This window comes from Heterocephalus glaber, unplaced genomic scaffold (assembly GCF_053883595.1).
Source record: "Heterocephalus glaber isolate CG9 unplaced genomic scaffold, H.glaber_assembly_v1.0 deba00001579, whole genome shotgun sequence".
Taxonomy (NCBI): Eukaryota; Metazoa; Chordata; class Mammalia; order Rodentia; family Bathyergidae; genus Heterocephalus; species Heterocephalus glaber.
In genome coordinates, this window is record NW_028258360.1 from 8,730,889 (window position 1) to 8,755,243 (window position 24,355).

Here is a 24,355-nt window from a genome sequence, read left to right on the forward strand (position 1 = left end):
AGCGGGTGCCTGGGCCCCAGCACCCCCTCATTCTGCCCCGGCTTCCCTGTGCTGGGGCTCCTGAGGCTCCGTCTGTCTGCGCTGTTTTCGGCCAGTGGCTGGGTGCTCTGCTTCCCCCTCACCTTCTGTTTCTGCCTCTCTTCGAGCAGTCTTTTCCGTATGCCCTTGGGACCCTTGAGGACCCTGTCCACTGTCCGCAACCTTCTCCCTTCATGCTGATCTTCCACCAGCCGGTTTTCCTGTGCTTGAGCACTTGCCAATTTCTCAGGAACGTCGGGAATGATTTGAAATTTGGGTCTTGAAAGGCTGAACTGCGTAAGCATGCCTGTTTTCTCTTTTTTCTTAACCTCCTCAAGTTTCCCCTGGTCGGCTGGACCCAGTGCCTTTCTGGAATCGGGGCTGCCAGGACCAGGAATGACAACTGCTGCCAGATGAGGAGTGTGGGAACCCAGGGGCACCGCAGGAACATGACGGGGTGGGGGTAGGGAAGGACCAAAATGAGTGAGATATAGCAATCCAGGCTAGTGGAGTGCAGGTGCTCTGCTCTGTAGGGTAGAACCCTTCTGGCAGTCACTTGCCTTTGAGCCTTGGGGACCCGGAATGTGCTGCCCCGCCCTGTATTTATGACATCATTGCTAAGGAAACCTGTATTACATCAGGCCCAGATGGCCTTGTGCCACATGGGGGAACTTTCCCCACCCCCGTGACAAGGCCCACCTCTCCTTCCCCAGGAGAGCTCACAGTGGCCTCTTACAGGGCAGCCTCCCCCATCACAAGGCAGGATGTGGGGCTCAGAACGGGTGGGTCCTGAACATGGGGTAGGTGGGGTGGACAGGACTGGGCCCCTGGCTGCTCAGAATTGCTGGGTATTTCGTTTGGTTCTTGAAGGTTGTTACTGAGTGCTGACACCGATGGACATCCCAGCAGATGACCCCAGAAGTGACACTCTCACAGGAAGGGCTGCCCTGGCGGGAAGGCTGAGACCAAGCAGATCCACTTCTTATGAGCAAGTCAGGGCTGTGAACAACTCAGCTGGGATTTCTCAGGGTCTGGGTCCTCAGGGCTTTGAAGCAGGAGAGTATTTCTGTGCTGTAAAAACTGTCTGCCAATGGTTTCCAAAGATGGGAAACAGCACTCGACTCTGCCATGGATTCCTTTAGCCAATGAAATTATACCTCTTGAACTCACATTTAAGTCATGTGTTGCAGTCCACAGGCCCTTGAGCAAGGGGGCTCTCACCACAAATCCAGTGTGAGGGAGACTGCGCTGCGTTAGACTATTAATGAAAGGCCGATGGGTGCTGAGGTGGAGCCACAGAGAGCGCATAGGGCGACTCACACAGGATAGGAACAGTGATTCCCGTGCTTTGGTTCTGGCATCAGACAGATGCCTGTCAACCCCAGGGAAGCTATGGACCGAATGCCTCCGCTTTCTCTCAGTACAACAGTGGGCAGATGCAGGACACACACAGGCATCCTATAGAGTGTGTTTATTAGGCCCATAGCCCTTTCTTGGGCTTACTAGGACAGCTCTATTAGTGAGATTATTAAGTAATACAAGCTCTTAGTAATAATATGTCATAGAATCCACATTTTAAGGTTTGTTCTAAAGTTTCTGAAACCCTTCTGAGTATTAAATGTTGAGCTTAAATGTAAAATAAAAGCAGTGAGAGTTTAGTAATATTAACAAGAAGGATGAGAATGCAATTCACCAAACAGGAACAAGGGAAGAGAGGGTAATGTCAGGGAAGGAAAATGCCAAACTTGGGGGAAGTAGATGTTTTTTACCTCTATTTTCATACACTCCACTGCATTGTAGGTTTATACCATTTAAGTTTTCATTTAAGCATGATTTAACTGGTTTACAGGTAAGTTACAAAATTCCTGAAATTTTAACCAGTGGCTCTCAGAGCCAGTAAGGACAGCCCAGGGCACTCGAGGGAACAGCCGTGTAACGCACAAGAGACAATGTCTGGGAATGCCCAGGAATGAGCAGCCCGTACAGCCAGGACGCCTGAATGTCCTTCTTGTCACAGATCCAGGGGACAAGCCACATCTTCTCCATCCACCCATGCTCCACCTCGGCCCCAGGGAAGGAGACTCGAACATTTTGCCTTTACCCATCCAAGACTCTTTTCACACTAGCATAGGTATCACATGGTTTCTCTTACATGAGAGGCCTGAAGCACAAATAAAGAACAACTTTTCCAAATGAGGAGGGGACCAGGAAATGGAAGGACAAGGGAGAGAGGGGAAGGGAAAGTAAAACGAACGAAGATCTTATGTACATGTACCAACTCACCAAAATGAATGTAATCATGTACTGCAAACGTATACTACTAATAAATTTTTTTTTAAATTTTAAAAATAAGTGAACAGTTTTAAAAAAGGACATTTAAAGGCAACTTATAAATCATCCTTAACCTATTAGATCCACAGACTGGATATTAGCTGGTTTGCCCCTCTTTCCCATGACTGAAGACCCAAGAATAAGACAAAGTCAACTATCAACAAAATAGAGAAAGTGCTTATTCTTCACATATACAAATACAAGTGTGAGCTGAGTTCTACGACTCTGCTAAGGGTTAAACATAAGATGTGTAAAGTCCTTGCCTGTTAAGATAGTGTGAAGAAAATGCCACTTGTTTAAGAATTAGCTTAGAACCAAAACTTCTGAAAAACAAGAGGGCACATCTTTGATAACACGAACACTTTTGTAAGGATGTAGGTTCTAATACTGTTCTAAGCATTTTGTAAATCTCACTTCACTTCTCTCTCCACTTCCGTGTGGTTTACTAACAAGAAAACTGAGGGTGTGGCAGAGCCACGGTCCTGAGGCCATGGGAAGATGCAGAACTGGAGTCCAGCTGCCTACTCCAAGGCCTGTGCTCCAGCCAGCACCAGCGTAGAGGAAGATGAGTCATGGCAGGAATCAAGAGCCACTTTCGTGGCCTCAAAATTACTGATTTTGTGGGAAATTGCTGGAATTTAGATTAAGACATTTTCTCTAAAAAGGTACAGGTTCTCAGCAACTGTGCAGTAAGAGAGTTCAAACTGCCAGTGGCATGAGCCAGCCCCACCTCCCAGAGTCTGTTTTGGGGAGATGGCAGGAGAGCCAGGAGAAGCAGCCATGGGGCTGGAACTGTCCAGCAAGTACCCAGCCATTAGCTTCATTATCAAGCCACGGCAGAACTCCAACAGGATGCTAAAAGGGCTGAGATTTGATCAAAAGAGAAATGGACTGCAAGACCTTCACTGGTTGGGGTAAAATGTGGGGTCAAATGCACATGGCTAAGGGCCCTTCCCTGACACTGCAGCTGGTCCCTCCCACAGTGACCGAACTGCAGAGTACCCCTGGCCAGCAGTATCAGCATCATGTGTCCCGGTGTCACCCATTCCTCTGCTTTCATACACAGACCTGACTTCCCTGGAGACTTTGGCAGCTGACGTGAGCCTCTGACTACTCATGAATTTATTCTCTATGCACTGAGACTGGCCCTCTGTGGATGGTGGCATGGAGGTTCACAAGGTGCTACTTTTAAAATCAAGAGGGTTACAGAAAACTGGAATAGAAGCCCTTTATCTTAACCTGATTAAGGCTATCTATGAAAAACCAACAGCCAACATCATACTAAATGGTCAAAAACTGAAAACTTTCACGCTAAAATCAGGAACAAGACAAGGATGGCCACTATCACCACTCCTGTTCAATATAGTTCTGGAAACATTAGCCACAGCAATAAGAAAAGAGAAAGAAATGACAGGAATAAAGATAGGAAAGGAAGAAGTTAAGCTGTCATTATTTGCTGATGATATGATACTTTACATAGAAGACAGAAAAAACTCCGCAAAATGACTTCTAGACTTAATTGACAGCTTCAGTACAGTAGCTGGATACAAGGTCAACACTCAAAAAACACTCCATGCCTTCTTATACACAAATAACAGACTCACTGAGAGAGAAATTAAGGAAACAACTCCTTTTTCCAATAGCATCCAAAAAAATGAAATATCTAGGAATCAGCCTCACCAAGGAAGCAAAAGACCTCTACACTGAAAACTACAGCAGTCTGAAAAAAGAGATCAAAGCGGATATAAGAAAGTAGAAAGACATCCCTTGCTCCTGAGTAGGAAGAACCAATATAGTGAAAATGGCCATACTTCCAAAACTACTATATAGATTTAATACAATGCCAATTGAAATTCCAACAATGTACTTCACAGAACTAGAGAAAAGAATCCAAAAATTCATTTGGAACCAGAAGAGACCTAGAATGGAAAAAGCCATTCTAGGCAACAGAGACATGGCTGGGGGTATCACAATCCCCAACTTGAAACTATATTACAAAGTTGCTGTGATAAAAACAGCATGGTACTGGCAAAGAAACAGACCCGAGGATCAATAGAATAGATTAGAAGATGCAGAAACAACTCCAGCCATATTCAGCCACCTCACCTTTGACAAAGGAGCCAACCACCCTCATTGGAGGAAAGATAGCCTATTCAATAAATGGTGTTGGAAAAACTGGATTTCAACCTGCCAAGAATTAAAAGTAGACCCATATCTATCACCATACACTAAATTAAGATCAAAATGGATTAAAGATCTAAATATTAAAACAGATACACTAAACTTGCTGGAAGATAAGTTAGGTAGAACTCTTGAAGATATTGGCATAGGAAAAGACTTTATGAACAAAACCTCAGTAGCACAGGAACTAGCACAAAGAATCAACAACTGGAATCTCATCTTATTAAAAAGTTTCTGACTGAAAGACAAACCATCCACAGAGCTAAGAGACAACCTACAATGTGGGAAAAAAATTTTACCAACTGTTCCTCAGACAAAGGTCTACTATCTAGAATATATAAAGAACTTTAAAAAATCAGACCTCCCAAATTTAAAGACCAATCCAAAAATGGGCATCAGAAATGAACAGACATTTCTCAGACAAAGAAGTAAAAGCAGCAAATAAACATATGAAAAAATGTTCAACATCATTGGTCATTCGAGAGATGCAGATGAAAACAACCCTGAGATTCCACCTCACCCCAGAAAGAATGGCTGCTGTTAAGAAATCAACCAATAACAAATGCTGGCAGGGGTGTGGGGAGAAAGGAACCATTCTCTATTTTTGGTGGGAGTGTAGACTGGTGCAACCACTGTAGAAATCAGTATGGAGATACCTCAAAGGACTAGGGCTAGAGGTCCCTTTGACTGAGCTATTCCCCTGCTGGGTATCTTCCAAAAAGAATTAAAAGAATCTTACCCCAGAGATATATGTGCACCCATGTTTATAGCGGCACAATTTATAATAGCAAAAGCTTGGAAACAGCCCAATTGCCCATCAATTGGAGACTGGATAAAGAAGATTTTAAAAAATAAAAGAATACTACTCAGCCATAAAGAATGAGAAACTAGAGACATTTATAGCTAAATGGATGCACATGGAAGCCATACTCTTAAGTGAAATAAATAGGACACACATGTGTAAATACCAAATAGTTTCTCTAGTGTGAGAAACTGAAAGTGTAAATAAGGACTAAAAGGTATAATAGATAATGTGAAATATGTAGAAAAGGGGCAAAGGAGTAAGGGAAGTTGGAGGAGTAGGGGAAAGGAAAGAAGGGAAAGGAATAAATATGAGAAAAGAAAAAAATGGAAACAAAGTCTCTGTAAATAGGGAGGGTTGGAGAGGTTGAAGGGAGGGCAGGGGAAGGGGGAAAAATAAGAACCAAGACAGATTATGTAAAGGTGCAAATTCCCAATGATGAATGTCATCATATTGTATACCTAAAATGTACCAATAAACTTAATTAAAGAAGAGGTAAATTAACCACTTTTAGAAATGTTGCTTTTCTTAAACTATCCTTTCCTGACTTCTGAAATCAGTTGACAACAATGAAATCGGAGATCGTGTGTGCTGCTTGGCTTTCTGTGGGGATGCCATGCTCACACAGCTCACAGCCACAGTGCTCTCCCCTGCACACCCGCTGCCCTGGCTGCGGTCCATTGCCTCCCTCCAGCACCGGCCCTCCTGTTCCCGCAGACCTGCAGTGGTTCCAGGTCATCTCGCTCTTGAGAGCTGTGGAGGGGAAGCTGATTGCACCCCTATTCTCAGCTTCTAGGCCGCTGACAGACGAGGAGACCAGGAAGGACTCCCCAGCTCTCCTGCCAGGTTCCCCAGACAGCCACATGTCCCGGCACTTCCTCATGGGCAGAGTGTCCGTGGAGGGTCCGTCGTGTGGGGGACAGCCCCACCTACAGCTCCTGGAGCCATGGGCAGCAGTTACCGTACAGTGGATAAACTGAGTTTCGGTACTGCAGAGATTTTTGTCTTGGTTTTCCCTGAGACATCAGTTTCTTAAGGATCCCGCTGTTGCTTTCTTAAAATATTTCAGTTGACCTAAACATGGACATTTAAAAGCACGACTAATGGTGTTTGGCCCCGGTGAGGTCTCATTTACTTAGGCCAGTTCTGACACGTGCTTACAAGGACTTGTTTTTTGTCAGGTCACTTGAAGGCCAAATGAGGTGGCGCCCAGACAATCGGGTGGTGGCTGTAATAAGGATTCAGTGGCTGGGGCTGACAGGTGCTTTGGGTCTATGAGTTTATTGATGGGGAGGGGAGGGTTGTAAAGGTTGCAGCCTGCACATCCAAACCCCCAGGGACGGCTCGGGCTCTTCCTCCCAGGTGTCCCTCGGTGATCTGATTTGCTTTAGAGAGTAGCAAGTACATTTCCTTGGAAGTAGAAATGTCACAGTTCAGAGAAGACCCTGGGGTCTGTAGGTGGCTTTCTGCACTGTTTTGCTTGGGTTTGCTTTGGGGTAAGCAAGGACCACACATTTGTTTCTGTCTGTTCCCAGACTTCTCTCTCTCAGACACAGGGAGGACATGTTTGAAGCGTCCCCAGTAGGGTCTGGAGCAGTTTGTGGTCTTTGATTATTGCAAAAAATGAGGACAAATGGCTTAGAAGCAGTGCTTGGTCCCTGTCAGCGGGGGATCCTGGAAGGACAAAGTACCAGGGAGGATACCAGGTACTGGCATGAAGGACAACTTCTGGCCTGGAATCCTGAGGGGGGTGGGGGGTGGAGAGCAGGGACCACATGTCCTCCAGGGAGAGGAACGGGAACACCAGGGACTGGGGATGAGGCCAGGACGCCTCACTGTGAGGGTGACTTTCCCCAGCAGCCATCAACCACTAGCTCCCTGCTCCACGGACTGAGGGTGGCTGTAGGACGGAGCAGACAGCTGCTGAAGAAAAATGTCCCTGGTGAAATTTCTCACACTATTAAACCTCCTCACCGCTGCCCAGTATACCCAGAATATGGGCTTAGATAGTGGAAGAGAATGTTAGGTTTAACAGCACTGAGAAGAATGATAAGAAAAGAAATTTTCAAGTCAGTGTGGTCCAGATTCCTAGAGGTCCAGATTTCATCAGCACATTTATCAAATCGTCCCTGTGTTCTGAAGCAGTCTGGTTGAGGTAGTTCGTAAAAGATAGCCATGTTAACTGGCACACGGCTTCCCACAGTCTCCAAACTAGCGACTCACTCTCTGAAGTAAGAAGAACACATCTGTATCACTCAGCTTTCATGTCCCTGGGCCATAGTACCTGACACTCACAAGTTAAAGCTCCAAGTGTGTAATTTGGCTCAAGGTTTCAGGGGCCCAGTCCATGGGTCAGCTGGCTTCAAGGCAGAAGCATCATGGCAGAAGGGTGTGGGGGAGCAGAGATACTGGAATGTAGAGCAGGGGACCAGCATCAGAGAGGAAGGAATGAAGGAATAGATATAGAGCCCAATGTCATGCCTCTACATGGGGTGAGACACACCCCACGGAGTGCTTTACTAATCTTCTAGGTGATTCTTTTTTGGGGGGGCAGTACGGGGATCGAACTCAGGACCTTGTGCTTTCAAGGCAGGCGATGGAACCACTAAGCTAACTCCTGGTCCCCTTCTGGGTGATTCTTAATCCAATTAAGTTGATGTGTCATGATTATGGTCACAGCATCAGCCCCAAAAGATTTGAACTGAAGGTCCTATCAGTGTCTGAGCTAAGTACACAGGGACCCAGTGTCAACAACACTCAAGGGAATGTTAGAGTCCACATGGAAGTGAAGAATCTCCACTAATATGACATAACAAGCAATTTCATAGTTCTCAGAAAAAGTGCACTTCTTACCTGAGATTTGCTGTTTTAACTTGCAGGATCAAATGTTTCATTTAGAGAACAAAATAATTATAGCCTTGAAGAATTCTTCAGGCTGTTTTAAACAAAGGAGCCCCCATCAGCATTTTGGAAAATAATCATTGGTGTGAATATTGTGGAATAGCTTGGAAGGCTGGCCTTCACCTTGATCTCTGAAAGGAAGGTGAATTAACTGGGTTCTGTGGATTAAGTTAAATTGGCATAGGTTTTCATTCCATAGTTCTATGGCTTGGTTTTTTTCTACTAAAACAACTGCTTTTCTGGAATACTTAGTGGTGTAGATGCACATGTCTGGTGGATTTCCAAGGATGTTAAATATAAGAGAATAGTTTTTCTGTTCATATTAAAACATAGTCAAATTTTCTACAAGTTTCATTTGTTTCCCTTAATTCAATCAGGTAGCACTTAATATATTTATGAAACATTATAGGGTTTCTGAACCTTTTCTAGGTCAAAGTCCAAATTAATAATCCAGCAAATGGCATAAACACGCACACTCACAAATACAGTTTTTCATATAAACCTTAGACATAGCTGAGTCTCCTCATACCCCCAAAAGTCTGTACACCTGAACTGTAATAATTCCTTGATTTATTGGCTAAAGTAATTCATAAATTCTGAATTACCATCTTCAATGTAGTTGAGTTTCCTGGTATTCCTCAGCATTTTTAAGTTGTAACCATTTTAATGACTTTATGTTTAGCATGTTTTTGATTAAGTAATTCTTTTTAAATTTTAGATAAAATTTATGACTTTAAATGCATACAGTGATGAATTATTTAAACATTAAAATGGAAGTAAGCACACTAGAAAGTAGATTTTTTTTTTCCTAAGATCGTTTTTAGTAGGTTAGATTAGGTTTTTAAGGTTAAAATGTTCAAGAATCTCATCCAAGAAGGACAGTCAGCTGGAAATTTAGTGTATAAAACACCCTGGAGCTGAGGATGAAGCTAAGCTGGACTATTAAACACATCCTCTGACTTACGTACCGATAAGCTTTGAAGACTTCGCTGAGCATCTAATGACGAATTTCATTTTGTATGGTTTTTTTTTTTTTTGTATTGTTGTCTGCTTTATTTACTTGTTTTTGTTTGCTTTTCACTTTCCATACCAGGGTGTTTTCCTTGACTGCTGCAGGAAATATTTCTCATCTTATTGTGAAACCCTGTTGTGATCACTAAGTATGGCAGCGAGTTGAGATACACCATTGAGCTTTCGATTTGGGAGTGCTGGCTTTTCCTAAATCAAAGTGTAATCGGTATTCAGCAACACAGAGTGTGTCTGAGGCCTAGGGTTCAGGGCCCCATGGCTGGTGTGGGCAGCAGGCGCTCACACTTTTGTGTTGTGCAGGTTGTATAGAAGCCTAGCCTTCAAATCAGGTGCACACATGCCTCTGTGTGTGTGTGTGTGCACATGCACATGTGCGCACATGCACTATTATTGTATTCTCCAGTTACCCCACCACAAGATTACTTTTAGTGTCACACGCAGTGTGTGATTTTTCAAAGGACTGGAAAGTGGTCACAATAGTAATAAACTGGCCTTACAAGAGTACAATTGATTTGTCTTCTGTGAGTAATGGAGTTCAACTTGAGCTGGTTAACTGAGTCAAGATGTGAAGATCGGGCTGGTGATGTGGCTCAGTGTTTGAGGCCCTGAATTTGATGCCCAGCCCTGCCAAAGCATTGGTAAAAGTTTGACCATTAATCTGTTCGAGAAGTGGCGGCCACTGGGATCACCCTGGGTCTGTGTCCTCCACTGGACCCTGCCAGGCTCCCTGTGGACAGGTCTCCTTACTTTTAGAGGAAGGCTGGTCACCACCCCCTCCCGGGGAAAGGGCCAAATGGGACCCCACCTGAGGTGAATGGGGCAGGTATATTCAGGGAAGGAAATCACATGATTTTCCAGAATGGGTGTGTCGCAGTTCAGGACTGTTGCAGGGCACAAAGGATGAAACAAAGGGTGACTCGGAGTCAGTGTCCAGCCTGCACTCCGAGAGGGCCCAGAGGGGCTGACAGGAACCAAGAGCCTGATGAGGGCGCCGCAAACTGCAGCCTTGGTGGCCTTTTATTGGTGGAACCAGGAGGCAGGGACGAAAGAAAAGGAAGGCGTCTGGGTGGGACTCGGGTGGGGATGGGGCAAGGACAGGGAAGGGGGGTGGTCTGTTTAACGACCACCCTGAGGGCTGACCGGGGTGTGGGGAGGTCAGGCCAGAGGCTTCCCTCCATAAGGCCGTGAGTCTGGTCCTACTGTGTGACTTAGGCCCGTAGCTGACCCCTCGTCCCTTCCAAGCATTCTGGGAGGGTCTGGGCACGTGGCTTCAAAGCGCTCGGCTCTGCGTATCCGGCTCATCCCTGCCACTGGCCAGGCCCCTGCAGATGAGTGCCCCACCTGCCATGTGGGTGGACAGTAAGGCCCCTCAGCTCCAGGCCACAGCATCCCTGCTCCTTGGGACCCGGGGAGACACCTTCCTTCTGAAGGACAGCACTCTCTCCCCCATGTGGTGTGGCAGGGCAGGGGCTCCAGGCCGTGCAAGTTCCGCGCTCCTGTTAACCAGACCGCACGTCATCTCCCCTGAACAGGACTCAGTGAGGGAGAGGCTACAGTGCCCCTGCTCTTGCCACGGCTGAAATAAATTAAGAAACGGAATCGAAACAGCAGGGAAAAGCAAAGCAGAGTGAGAAGAAAATGTCTAGAAATCGCATGTTTAAATGATTCTAGTTGATAACACAATTGGAGGTTTATTTCCCCATGAAACATCTAGCCACAGGATATATTGACATCACACGAGAATCCTCAGTGAAATCTGTCTCTGTCTCTCCATCTGTATCTCACACAGTCCTGTTATTCAAATGCAGAGGCGGACAGGGCCTATCGTGCACCCTCGCTTAACAGACAAAAACACAGGAAACCGAGAGGAGCCTGGGATCTCATGTGTTTCTTTTTACTGTTCTTTCGTTATAGACAGTGTGGTACGCTTGTACATGTCTTCTGAGATAAATGAATCTGATTAAAGTATTTTACTTAAAATCTGATCCAAACATTTTACTGTACGTGTTAAGTTCAATTTCCTCCCTTATATCTCTCTATTGAAATGGTTGTGAAGATTTAAACTCTGATGGGAATTAAAAATTTTAAAAATCTACAAGGAAGACAAGAATCTAAAAATTTAGAAATCAGTTCCTAAGTAATTAAATATGGGTTAGAAAGAAGAATATTTGTGCATTACCTTATTAACTATAATGAAAGCACTTAGTTCTTAATAAATGGATTTATATTATTAATGTTCAAATGCCTCATAAAAATAATAAAAAATACCTGCCATGCCTTTGTAAGAAAAGGAAAATAGACTTATACAGATTTTTTTTAATCTAATGCATAACAACCTTCTCTATTATGTGTCATCTTTTATTCTTTTTGGAAAAGATTTAATAGTCAAAGAGAGTACAAAGTGAAATACAAGACATCCATTTATCTGCTGCCTAAATTTACACCCTTAACATGTTACAACTTCGGCTTCCGAGTCTTGGTAGGATAAAAGATACAGAGAGAACTAAAAGTGAGGTTGCTTTTGTTTTCTTACATAGACTCATTTTTGTACTTCCCTTCCAGAGACAGAAGTATATTAAATTTTGTGTAAGTCTTCCGTAATTTATTTTTATTTCTCTAACGATTGGTTTTTCTTAAGTACAGAAGACCATCTGCCCTGAGGAATTAAAGAAATGCTTGCCTATGGTGCATTTTTTGTGCTTTCCCTTTTTAACTCCACATAGTTTTTGAGATTAAACTACCTTACCATATCCAAATTAAGTCCATTCTTTTTCTTTGCTGCATTAAATTCCACAGTACTTCTACCTATTTCCCTTTGGTGGAAACTTGTCTCTTTCCACCTTTTTCTCAGTTATGCACAATATTGCATCCTTTTACATGTCTTCTGAGAAATGTGATTTTCCCAGCAGTGTTATTTAATCACAGAATTGCAGGGAGAGCATTAATTTGCATTTCCCTTATCAGGAGCAAAGTTGAACATGTTCCCTCAGAAAGCTGTGTGTCACACTGCATCCTCACATTCAGACACACAGAAAGATTGTCCCTGTCCTACACAGGGCTGTGATGTTGGGCCTCATCACAGATTTTTTTTCCTACTCCAAGAGTATCTGACTTTTCCTAAACTCTTTAGATTTTGAACACATCAGGAATCTATGTATATGAAGAATTGATGGGATTTTATATTTGTAGTCAGATATTCTATGATCCCTACTATCTTAGTTACTTTCTCATTGCTGAGACACTATACCTGACACCCACAGCTCTAAGGAGGAGAGGTTTATTTTGGCTCACAGTTTGTAAAAGTTTCAGTCCATAATCTGCCACCTCTAGGGAAAGGTGGCATGGCAGAGGGAAAGGGTGAGGAGAAACCGTCCAAGGCAGGGCAGACAGAAAGCAGCAAGTGATCAAGGGAGGAGGAGGGAGAGAGACCTTTCCAGCCCATGCCCCCAGTGACCCACCTTCCCCACCAGGCTCCACCTTCCAACATCACATTTAGCTATAAATTCATCCATGGACTAATCCACCCATGAGTATCCCACACCCATGACTCAGTCACCTCCCAAAGCTCCACCCATGAACACATGAGGCTTTGATGGACATCTAGATGTAAACCATAACTCCTGGCCTATTTATCAGCAATGTTTGCTCATTCCCTTCTTGATTTCTAATCCAACTAAAGCTTTATCAATAACATATCTTAAATAACTTATCTCCTTTAATAAGTTCCTATTCTTATTTGTTTGGGATTTTTATTTTTGCAAATGAATTTTATAATCATTTTGACTGTTCATAAAAATATCCTTTTGGGATGTTGACTAGAAACGTATTTATAGATGAATATGGAAGAAATTAGCCCTTTTAGGCTATTCATTCTTTTCTTCCACAAATAAGATTTATATTTCATCATGTTTTCAAGTACTCTTTTATTCATTTAATGTTTGTAATATTTCCCAAATCTATTGTGCATCTTTATTTGAGGTACTTGCTAGATACTTTGTGTTGCCATGATGAATGCTGTTTCTCTCTTACATTTTAATTTGTTTATTGAAATCATGAATTTTGAGTTTTTCTATGTTGATCTTATATCTAGAAATCCTGCTGACTCTTATTATTAGTTCTAATATTTTTTCCATGGAATGTCTTACTAATTTCTAATGTAAATGGTTATAATGAATTTTCTTCCTTTTCTCATATCTCTTATTCCTTCTTATTTTATTGCATTGGCTAGCACTGCCAGTATAACCTTGCAAATTTGTGAGAATAGTAGCTCTTTTCATCTTGTTTCCAAACTAATGGTGATATTTGTAAAGTTTTGCCACTAAACAGTATGCTTACCTAGCGTTCCAGTAGTTAATCTTTCCTAAATGAATGCTATCTCTTATCTATATTTTCTTCATCTATTAAGATGATCATAGCAATTCTCTCCTATTCTTTGCTTATGTGGCATATAGCATTGGTGGATTATTTTAGGCTAAATTATTCTTTATTTATAATGTAAACTCTATTTGGTTATGATATACTAGATTACTACTTTACATTTATTTTTTCTCTCTCTCTCTCTCTCTCTTTCCTTCTGTACTGGGAACCAAACTCAGGACCTTGCACTTGCCAGGCAGGCCCTACATCCCCGGCCCTACATTTATTTTCATTAGTGAGATGAGATTGCCTTTTTTTCTTCTTAGACAATTCTTTGCCGTCAAACATATTAATGAGTAACTGAGGCATCTTTTTCTGTTTTTCTCCTCTCTGAAAGTGTGTATTAAATGAAGATGATATATTCCTTTCATCTCTAGGGAATCTACCTAAAATCTAGGATTTGGAAAAAGGAGTGACCCCAGATTAGTGTCTTTCTTTTTCAAGTCAGAAATATTTTATAGAAAACTAACCACTTCAAACTTTTAAATAGATTCAGCAACTTAATCGTTGCTTTTTTACAATCCTGCAGTCGATATTTGGTTGTAGTTTGCCAGCCTTTGCCTCACAGATACTGTTTATTTGTATGTTTCCCATATCATTGGTATGTTGCTGGAAACTTACCTGTGAGCATTATTTACAAAGACTACTTTTTGTTTTATTGTTATGTCTCACTTGTTTATTATCGTACAGTTCATTATATTACTTATTTCTATTTGTTTATATGTGCAGTTTTATTACATTCTTCTGCTTTCCTTGAACTTTGCTCTTCTGTTTCCTGAATTCCATAGTTGAATATTTGTTTTACATTTTGCAATAATTTTCTTTACCTTGACTGTGAAAAATCCCCTAAATCTCTTAGTTCATTCCACAAGTTTTATGTGTAATTCTTCCTTTGTTGTTTAGTTCTAAATATTTTGTCTTTATGTTGTTTCAGAGATAAAATAACAAGCAGTTTGTCAGAAAGGTAAATCTGCCACACTGTTTTCTCCTCTATCAAAACTGAATTTTTTTCCACTAAATAATGAGATTTCTTTGATTCTTATGAATATAGGATGAGTGACTTCTATTTCTGTGTAGACTGATTTAAATCATGCTGCTCACTACCATGACAACCAAAACCACACAATTTAGCAAATATCTGAGACAAAACATGCTTTCCAAATAATTCTCCTTCTGCTCCATTTCCTTACAGAACACTTACATGTATAATGATTTCCTAAAGAGCTAAAAATCTTTGCTCCACAACTGTGCATTTGTTTTTCATTATTTGTAAGGTTGTTTTTACTTTCAATTTACAGTATCAGGAAGAATAAAAAAGTACTGTGATTGTTACCAGAACATCAGGCTCCTTATAATGCTAAACAAAAATTACCGCGTAATAAATGCAAAGTAATGGTTGACAACCTGCCATTCTTATTATAAAAATTACCATACACTGTGGCAAAAATGGGGGTTGAATTCAAATATTAATCATAATATCTGTGAAAAATTGCTTCAATAATTGTACAGCTTAGTGAGCCAAGAAAGAGCTACGTACTTTTGCTTTAAATATGATTTTTTTTCCCTTTTCAGGATAGGGGAAGAAAATAGATTTGCCAGATCTATGAGAATATGACATTTTTAGTAGTAAATGCTAGTCTTTTACATAATAACCATTGTGTTCTTTGCAAATATTATCTGAGAGCCAACTAGTTCCAGTGAAATGTCTAAGAAATTAAATGATTTATAAGGCTAATAAAAACTTCTAGATTTCTACTTCTCTAGCTCTTTCTTGAGCCAAGAATGCAGAGGCCACCAAAACATGTGTATTTTATGCAAAGCATAAACTTTCCTTGCTGCTGGCCAGGCATGCCCTCCTCCTCCCTGGCAGGGGTGTGCCTGGCCTCTTCCCCTAGCAGCCTGGTCTGTGCTGACCACACTCTGGTGCTGGCTATCAGGCACCGTGGCGTTCTGCAAAATGAATACAGCTCAGAGCTGCTCAGAGTGAGGCAGGAGGTCCCCTTCTGGCTCTCAGGGACCCCATCTCTCTCTGGGAAATAAACAGATAACAAAAACCCAGGAGGACATGTCAGTACCGATACTTCAGTATTATTTGCCTGTTTTAACTTGAATTTTCTAATTGAGGAGGATGTGCTTTGCAACTAAAGGGCTTTTTAGTTTCCTCAGCCATGTGTTTTGAGCTTTTCTCTCCCCTTCTGCTGTCTTGTAAGAAACACATTTTCCAGTCCTGGCATCTTAGGTGTGCAGGTGTGATATAGGATGGAGGTGCAATTATCATGGTACTATTACCAATAAGCAAGCTGGGCTTGGAGCTGACAATTATTACTGTCTATTATTGGCATTAGCGAAAGTGGGCCTTGTGCTCTCCCCTTTCCCAAGGAAACCGGGAGAGGTTGAATGAGTGCCCCATAGCAGGGAAGAAATGGATTTGAGGAGTGAACTTTAAAATTCTGGTGTTTCCAAAGGTGCCTTCTCTGTTGAAGACAATCAGAAGAGTGATAGGAGAAAAGCTTCATTTTAAAACTAAAAGGTTTACGTAAACCCTTTATCATAAGGGCAATTTCCTTGCATCCTCTGATGTTATCACTGTGGTTGAATCCACATGAATCAGACGTGGTCCTTGCGCTTGGGTCTCCGGCATTCAGAACAGTTCTTGGCAGAACTGCGTGCTCAGCAGAGTAAGTGAAGGAACCGAGAAGTGACTCAAGGCACACCTAGCGTACGAGCGGAGAAGAGTCACGGGACAGGTGTGAGAAATGCATCTGTCCCAACTCGTTACTATTCTGCCTCTGTGCCTGACATGTGCGGCTTAGATGCATCTCTTCCACAGAGGTTAAGCGCATTCCTTCTCCCCTGGAATCTGAGCTGGCCAGTGACCTGCTTTAGCCAAGAGAACCCAGCAGAAATAATGGCGAGCCATTTCCCAGCCTCGTGGGAATCTGCTCTCTCAGATCCTGGTCACTGCCAGGTACACGAGCCCAATTAGCAGACGGGACATCTGTGCCAGGGGCCAGGTGGGCACCGTCATCTCGGACCTGCTGGTGGTGGTTCTGCTGTCCGTGCTGATGCACAGACGTGAGAAGAGAAATGAACACTCACTATGTGAAGTGTGGTTTCAGGGTGCTTGATCATCCAGGACCGCACTGCTGCAGGTCCCCAGGTAACTCCACAGCTGCCACTTGGGACCACCACTTTTGAGTTGTTATATTTCCACTTGCGGGTGACTGGTAGAAAGACACCCATCCCTTTCCCAGGTGACTTGAGATTCTGAGATGGCCCTGCTTCCTGGTGTCTTCTACTCCTTGGTCTGTTGTCTTCTGAACCATTACAATCTCAGAGGGTTGGATAAAGAAGACTTTTGGTTTTCAATACTTCTATGAAATTGCAAAGATATCCACAAACGGTATTTAAAACATGCACTAGCCAGAACCTCACTGGGGTGGGGAAAGCACAGAGCTGTTGATCAAAGGATACGAAGTAGCAAATTTGTAGGACAATGAGTGGAAAGATCTAAAGTATAAAATGAGTAATAATAGTGCATTGCTTTTAAAATTTTTGCTAAATTAGAAAATAGTAGCTGTTCTTGCTGTAGAATGGGGGTGCGTTGTAAGAGAAAAATAACTTACAAAATGATACAGGTATTAGTTTGTTCCACCATAGTTCTCTCTCTATAATATATAGTATTGTGTACCTTAAATACACAATAAAATTTATTTCAAAAGGTATTACAGAAAATGTAACAGGAGAGTTTGGGTTGGAAGAGAATTATTACAAAGAGAGAACAGGACTCTATAAAGAAAAGCATAAATAGAAAACAGAGCAGCACATTTTGCCTTGGCCCATAACTAGTGTGTGGAAATGGCATATAGACTTCTTATTTTCATATTTTGTGCATGTAAATGTCTAAGTAGAGGGTCACTAATTTATGAATATGGTAATTATATCTTTTAGCTGGGTTGTAGTATTTTTAAAGGATAATAGCAAGCTAAAGACACAGATTCGCATTCTGAGCCTGCCACTTAACATTAATGAAATCTTTAGTAAAACATTTATGTCTTGTGAATCTTAATTTTCTCAGTCCCTAAAATTGTGCTCATCACACCCCATCTGCTGATGTGCGGAAGCTTAGCCGGCATGTCTCTCTGGCTTGTTTTTGATTTGAAGACCCAGGAGTCTATGATTCCTCCTCACGGTGCTTTTGAACATGCCAGGCACATCCAGATCGCTGTTGCTCTTGAAATGCAGCTTGGGATTGATCTGCCCAGTTTGTAGTTTACAGAACTCAGGACACAGACGGTTTTATGATTGATTGGAAGAGCTGAAGCTGAGATGACTTTATGTCACATTTCTATTAAAACCCCTCCTTTCCAGAGATATTCTGCTCCAGGGTGCCAGTAATTTCATTGTTAAAAATTCGTGTTAGCACAAGAGGAACTCCCAGCAGTAAGGTGAACTGTGGCCGTCTAAGGCCTGGGCCTGTGGACTGTGTGCGGTCCAGTGCCACCCATATCAAAGTCCTTTCTGAGAAACAAATTCCAACTGTCTCCCTGATGTGACCACCTCTCTCTTGTCTCCCCTCCACTTCCATCCCCCCGCCTTCCTCTTCCTCCTCCTCCTCATCTTCCTTTTCCTTCTTACCATGAATTTCACTTCAGAACCACGGAAGGAATGAACTGATTGGACTGGGACAGTGTCCCCAGAGAGTGTCCTGTGGAGTACGAGTCGACTAGGCCAGGAAATAACTTAGCCATTCAAGGCAGGGTTCCTGTCCTGGAAAGAGAGCTGTGTTGTCTCTGGGAGCAGCACCAGTGCAAGGCAGTGGACAGCTGCGCCCATGGCAGGGGGCCCTCGACTCAGCTGGCCAGGCCGAGGGGGAGCCACCCGAGGACTCTGGTTCATTTTTGCGCTACGTAATGACTGCATTCCCCATGGAGAGTTGGTACGTGGACATCACACATCTTCTTTTTCCTTCCTTCCTTTCCCCTGCCTTCCTTCCCCTCCCTTCATCTCTTGATCCTCTTCCCATTTGCAAACTCGATCTCCCTGATTCCTGTCATCCCTCTTTTATTTCACTCTTTAATTTATTTACACTTTGGGTTTCTCACAGAACAGAAGTCGCGTGATATTTAAGCTGTGTGTCTGATTTATTTCACTTAACATTATGGTCTCACCATGCACCCATTTTCCTACACATGGCTCAAGGTTTTCCTTCTTTATGGTAGTACTGCACTGTGTGCGAATACCACATTTTTCTTTATTCATTCATCTGTTGATGGCCAACCTTAAAACATGCAGGGGCCAGGGACACTGGGGCCCAAAGTACCACACGCCCTGCTGGGCTGGTGACTTCTGCAAATGGAAACACGGAAGTGACTCCATGTTCCGGTAGCTGAGTGTGACCTCTCTCAGCTCTCTGCTCCCCAACTAACCTGCAGGTCACCTGAGCACAGGTGTGAGTCTTATACTTCCAGGTGTGGACCCACCGACGGGTGTGGGAGGCAGTGCAACACAGTTTCATTGACAGAAACAGTGAACAGCTAACCTCAGGATCCTGCCATTTGTAAAACAGATATTTTGAGCCCTTTGTCCTCACTTATTGGTAAACATTGACTTAGCTACCTGCCGCCATCCTAGGACGCTGACCTAAGCTCAGAGAGGTGTAGGAGGAACAGTGGGCTGCAGGCTGCCATGCTGGGGAAAGAGCTGCCCTGAGAATTCCCCGAGGGTTCTGGACTCAGCGGCCCATCCTCAGAGGACCTGCAGCTCCATTGGCTCCCGGCAGCGAGACAGAGGCAGCTGCCAGTGTCTGCACCCACCGATTTCACCTCACTGCTGCATCAGGTCCAAGGCCCTCACAGCCATGTTGTCTGATGCTGGGCCCATGGGGCTTCTTTCCATGTTCTCCATACCCCAAACAAAGGACTGGACAAGACACAGAAAGGGCATGAGAGTGGAAAAGAAGTATGCCCTGCAGAGTGGGGACAGGCTGGGGGAAAGCCTCACAGCGCACCAGGATAAGGGAAAGGTATCTTTTGTATCCAAAATTCCTGGTTGTCCACCTCTCAGATAAGGCACTGGGACAGCTGTCCTATCAAACATGCCCTGGGTAAACTTCCTATGGAAAAACTCCTTTGGCTTCCTGTTATAGGAAATGAAGGGTCAGAGTTGGTGGCTTTTGATTGGCTGTGCCCACATGCAAATGAAGGATTGAAAAGAGCTTCATCTGATTGGTCCTGTGAACAGCGCCAGATTCAAATGAAGGATTCAAAGTAGCAACTTTCTGATTGGTCCAGAACAGCACTTATCTAATCGCTCCGCTCCTGTGCACAGCCAGGATAGTGGCACTGCACTGGGAGTGCCCCTCCCCAGTCACCCTGTCTTAGAGTTGTGCTGGCCCGAAGCCCTTGCGCCCCCAGCAGAGGGGAGCAGCCCTCAGGCCTGCAGCTCTGATTGGGTCATCCGGATGACAGTGAGGACACCAGAAGCCACCAGTCTTTCCTTTTGTTGGAGCGAGTGAGGTCACTGTATGAATGTGTTCCCAAGGCATGGAACTCTCTGAAAGTAGAGAGAGCAGTGGGATGTCCCCAGAGGTGTCTGCAGACACAGGAAGAGGACCGGCAGATCTTGAGCACAGATGGGACCAGCAGTGGGATAGATACTGCTGCCCTTCAGTTTCCTTCTTGGACAATGTATTTGCATCTTTGCTTCCAGCTCAAGGCCAGGCTGGTGTCCTGCTGGGCCTTGCTTCCCTGCTGACATCTTTCTGTCAACAGCCAGTGTTGGAGCCTGCTGTGGAGCCAGGGGTCACTGTGTTCAGTTCCCTATGTGAAGTGCCAGGATGAGGGTGCATCTCAGCACCTCCCGCTCCACGGATATGTGACGAGGCTTCTCTGCCCCGTGCAGCTGTGACCCAAGGGAGCATGTGATTCTTTACCGTTTGAGTGACATGTAGCATTGCTGAGTGCTCGCGTGATGTGTATAGTTTGGTGGACCCCTGGACCCATCATGTGAGCATGTCACCTCCCCTGAGGTGCACAACCCGCCCTTTCTCTGGCAGTGCCTCCGTGCTCTTAAAGTGGTAGCTGCTTTGGGTCTGGGTTATGCATGTGAGACACTTCTAGGACACTGAGTGTAGCGGTGATTCACTCGCTGTATTCCTGCATGGCCTGCCTATGTGGGAGCACACCCCTGCATCCTGCTTCTCAGTTATTTCGCCTGCCACTTGGGGAGTTTCTGTTTTTATTATTATAATGAAAGCAGCCCTGAGCACTCTCATGCATATCTTTTGTTGGACGTACGTACTTATTCTCTTGGATTGGTGCCCAGCAGAAGAATGTCTGGGCCATTCAGTAGTCCTGTCTTCAGCTTCAGTACATGAAGCCAAACCATGTTCCAAATTTCAAATTTAAGGCACCACCAGCCATGTATGAGGGTCCTGAGTAGTTCCATATCCCAAGTGTATGGTTTTGTATCTGACCACCTGAACATCTTCACTTTTGACAACTGTCTCTCCACATTTCTGCTTTTCATAACCTTCCTTGTTACTGACCACCAAATAAGTGGTGGAGTAGTGATGTCATATTAAACAGTCCACTCTTACATTCAAATGAGAGTTGTTTTAGACTAAGAACACAATCATTAATATAAGTTAAATATGGATTTATGGTTTTAGAAAAGTAATTCAATTAAGTGGCAGGCTGACTTGATTCTTGTTTATGAAGATGCTTTTCGTGACAAACACACACACACATATTCAGTGTTATAAACACCATGGTAAGGCCAGGGATTTAGCTCATTGGTTCCGCCGCCTGCCTCACAAGCATGAGGTCCCAAGTTCGATCCCCAGTACCCAAAAAAAAAAAATAAGATGCTGTTTCATCAATAGCTAACTTGAGCGAGAAAGTCCCATCCTGCAGGAAAGTCCCAGGGCATCCTGAGGCCAACTGTGCTGAAAGGGCCAGCTCACCATGTGCTGAGTTTGCCTGGAGGATGGGATCGGGTTGGTGGGAGGGCCTTCCTCTGCTGCTCCTCTGGGAAGCTGGATGTGGGGCCGAATCCCAAGTCACGGTGTCAGTACACCCGGAAAGCCTGCCCAGGTGCTGCTGAGGCTGAGGACATGGCTTCCATTCAGTCCTCATCCTCATGGATGCAGCAGACTTAAGTGAACCTGCTCTGTCTGCAGAAACCTCAGGAGTACACCTAGAAATGGGTTACATTCGCATCTAATTTTCTTTCAGACAGTAGATTATCCTCCTTTATAACATTTTATAACATTTCCTTCTTTTTAGCATTTTAATTGTATAAGCAAATACATTTGGAATCTGGTGAAATGTGAAGCAGTCGTCTAAGAGGGGCGCTCTTTCAACCGGATATGCTAACTCCAAGTTGCTGGTTAACAACTGATGCTCCTGCTGTGGGCGGGGACCCTCAGTGGGTTTCTTTGCCCACTCGTGCCCGGCCTGCTGGTCATCTGTCTCCCGCAGGTCAAACTCTCCTGAGCCCACCCATGGGCGGGAGAGGCAAGCAGGGGCTGTGGGGCTCTGGGTCTCTATTTCCTTCCTTGAGTTCCACAAAGCCCTAAGCTGGAGTGGTAGAGCCCCTGGCACCACACGAAATCCGCTAGAGGTGAGCATCAAATGTCTCTTTCATCCCTCCCTGCTCTGCTGTCTTGGGAAGTTTAGATACAGGTATTTTACACACTCTCCTTCCTGTTTATGAAGCTCATATTTCTACAATATACAAAAATATAACCCGACGGAATACTGTACCACAGGATCATCATTCTACATTTTTAAAGGAAAAACTGTTCACTCAAGTGATATATTACAACCCAAAGTATCATGAAGATGTGCCATGTGTGAAAATCAAAATACAGGTGTAAAACCAGGCCTGGCTGCCAATTAGGCTCAAAGCAAGCAGAGGGGAATGAATAAAACAAACAGGCAGAACCCATACCCACAGCAGAAGGCAGGACGCAGGCAGGCCCTGGACACTGAGGCCCATGCATGGGGGTGTGCCCCATGGGGGCCCAATTTCCACACTGAGCTCCCTTTGCAAGGAGCAGCCTTGGGTCTGGGGATGCGTGTTCAGGGCCACTGCCACTGAGGCAACTTTGTCTTCTCCTGTCCTCGGTCACCGAGGACTCAGCAGTGAGATGTATCACTACGTAACCAGATTGATTCATTTAAATTTCAGAATTTCCCATTCTTCATTCTTCATTTATGAGAATTCTGTTTCGAAGATCACAACATAATTTGTGAGTGGCGAACTCTGGTCTGTGAAAGGAGGGGCTGTGGTCGGCTGTGATTTACCTTCTCTTGTCCCTGAGGACCATCAAGCCAGGACAGCTGGCAAGAGGCGCTGGACATGGGCTCTTGCCACCCCAGCTCAAGGTCCTGAGGAAGGGGAGTCCAGTCCAAGAGACAGACCCCTTGGGGGGTCCAGAGAAGCAAATGTTATGCCGCTCATACCGCTCCGTGCTTACACTCGAAAGCCGTGTGTTTTTACTACCGTAGCTGTGACAAAAGCTTTAAACATCATTCTTAGCTGCTTTCAGAGTTTTCCGTCAGACTCTGAGTAACTATGTGTGGATTCTTAGTCCAAATTGGTGGTGACCTGCTGTGGTCTCAGAATGACCCCAGCAGCAGCGAGCAGAGGGTAGAGGGACTCCCAGGACCCCTGTTTATTCCGGTGCTTTGTTTCCTTGTAGCACCCAGGCATTGGACATCGGAATACTGGACATCTTTGGTTTTGAAGAATTTCAGAAGAATGAATTTGAACAAGTAAGTAGGCTTTCTTCTGAAAGCTGTGAACTTTCATTGCTTTTCAACTGAATTAGTTCTTAATTCAGTAGAGCTGATTATATAATTATATTCAAATATGAATTTAAGTGAGTACTTTAGTCTTGTGTTTTATAATTATTTTACCTGGTTTGTTGATCTTGCATCATTTTTATGTGGTCCTCTAACTGGCATACTCACACCTGGAAATGTGTTGCTTGTTTTGGAAGATGATGTAAGATGGAGAGCTGAGCCTTGTTCATGGAAATGCAATTTTAGCTAGGTCAGGGAGTCAGAGAATGTATTTAAAATCAGGGCAAAAGTCTTCAGAATCATTAGCCAAACATCAGAGTGAAAATACGTTTTTATTTTACTGCCTGATGTTTATGGATTCATCTCCAAGTGAGGTTCATACATAGGACTATTGGAATCACACATAAAACATCCCGGAGAAACATTGGCTAGTGTTAATTCACCTACAATGTAGAGCATCTTACAAAACACTGAAGTATTTAGGCACCTTAATAGTACTGCATGAACGGTTTTATTAAATTAAGTATATATATAAAATGAAATGTTAAAGAGAGTAGAAATACAATTTGCCTTAGCAGAGAATGAAAATAGACCCATGAAAAGGTACCTGGGGAAAGAGGAAAGTAACATCTGTCATAGGAAGAAGTGTAAATGACCCTGGCATTTAGGGAGAATTCCTTAGTTTGTGGAATTTATAACTTGTTTAGCTCTATTTTCTTCAAATCCATAATGAGCTGCTTAGTGACACTGGACAAGGACTCAAATAGAAAGCATTTGAAAGCAGGTCTGTGACTTTGACTAGCAGACATGTCTCTTATTTGTCAAGTCAGGATAGTAAAACATTTGCAGATCTGTGAGGTCAAAC

General features: G+C 43.7%; 1 protein-coding gene across 10 annotated transcripts in view; it reads left to right on the forward strand.

Moving 5' to 3' along the window:
- Nucleotides 1-24,355, forward strand: part of Myo16 (myosin XVI) — a 531,552-nt gene that overhangs the window by 347,366 nt on the left and 159,831 nt on the right. For all 10 annotated transcript variants that reach the window (XM_087193116.1, XM_087193117.1, XM_087193118.1 and 7 more), the window contains one exon: nucleotides 23,388-23,460. In XM_087193116.1, the coding sequence (XP_087049242.1) occupies nucleotides 23,388-23,460 (73 nt within the window). The remainder of the gene's footprint in view (nucleotides 1-23,387; nucleotides 23,461-24,355) is intronic.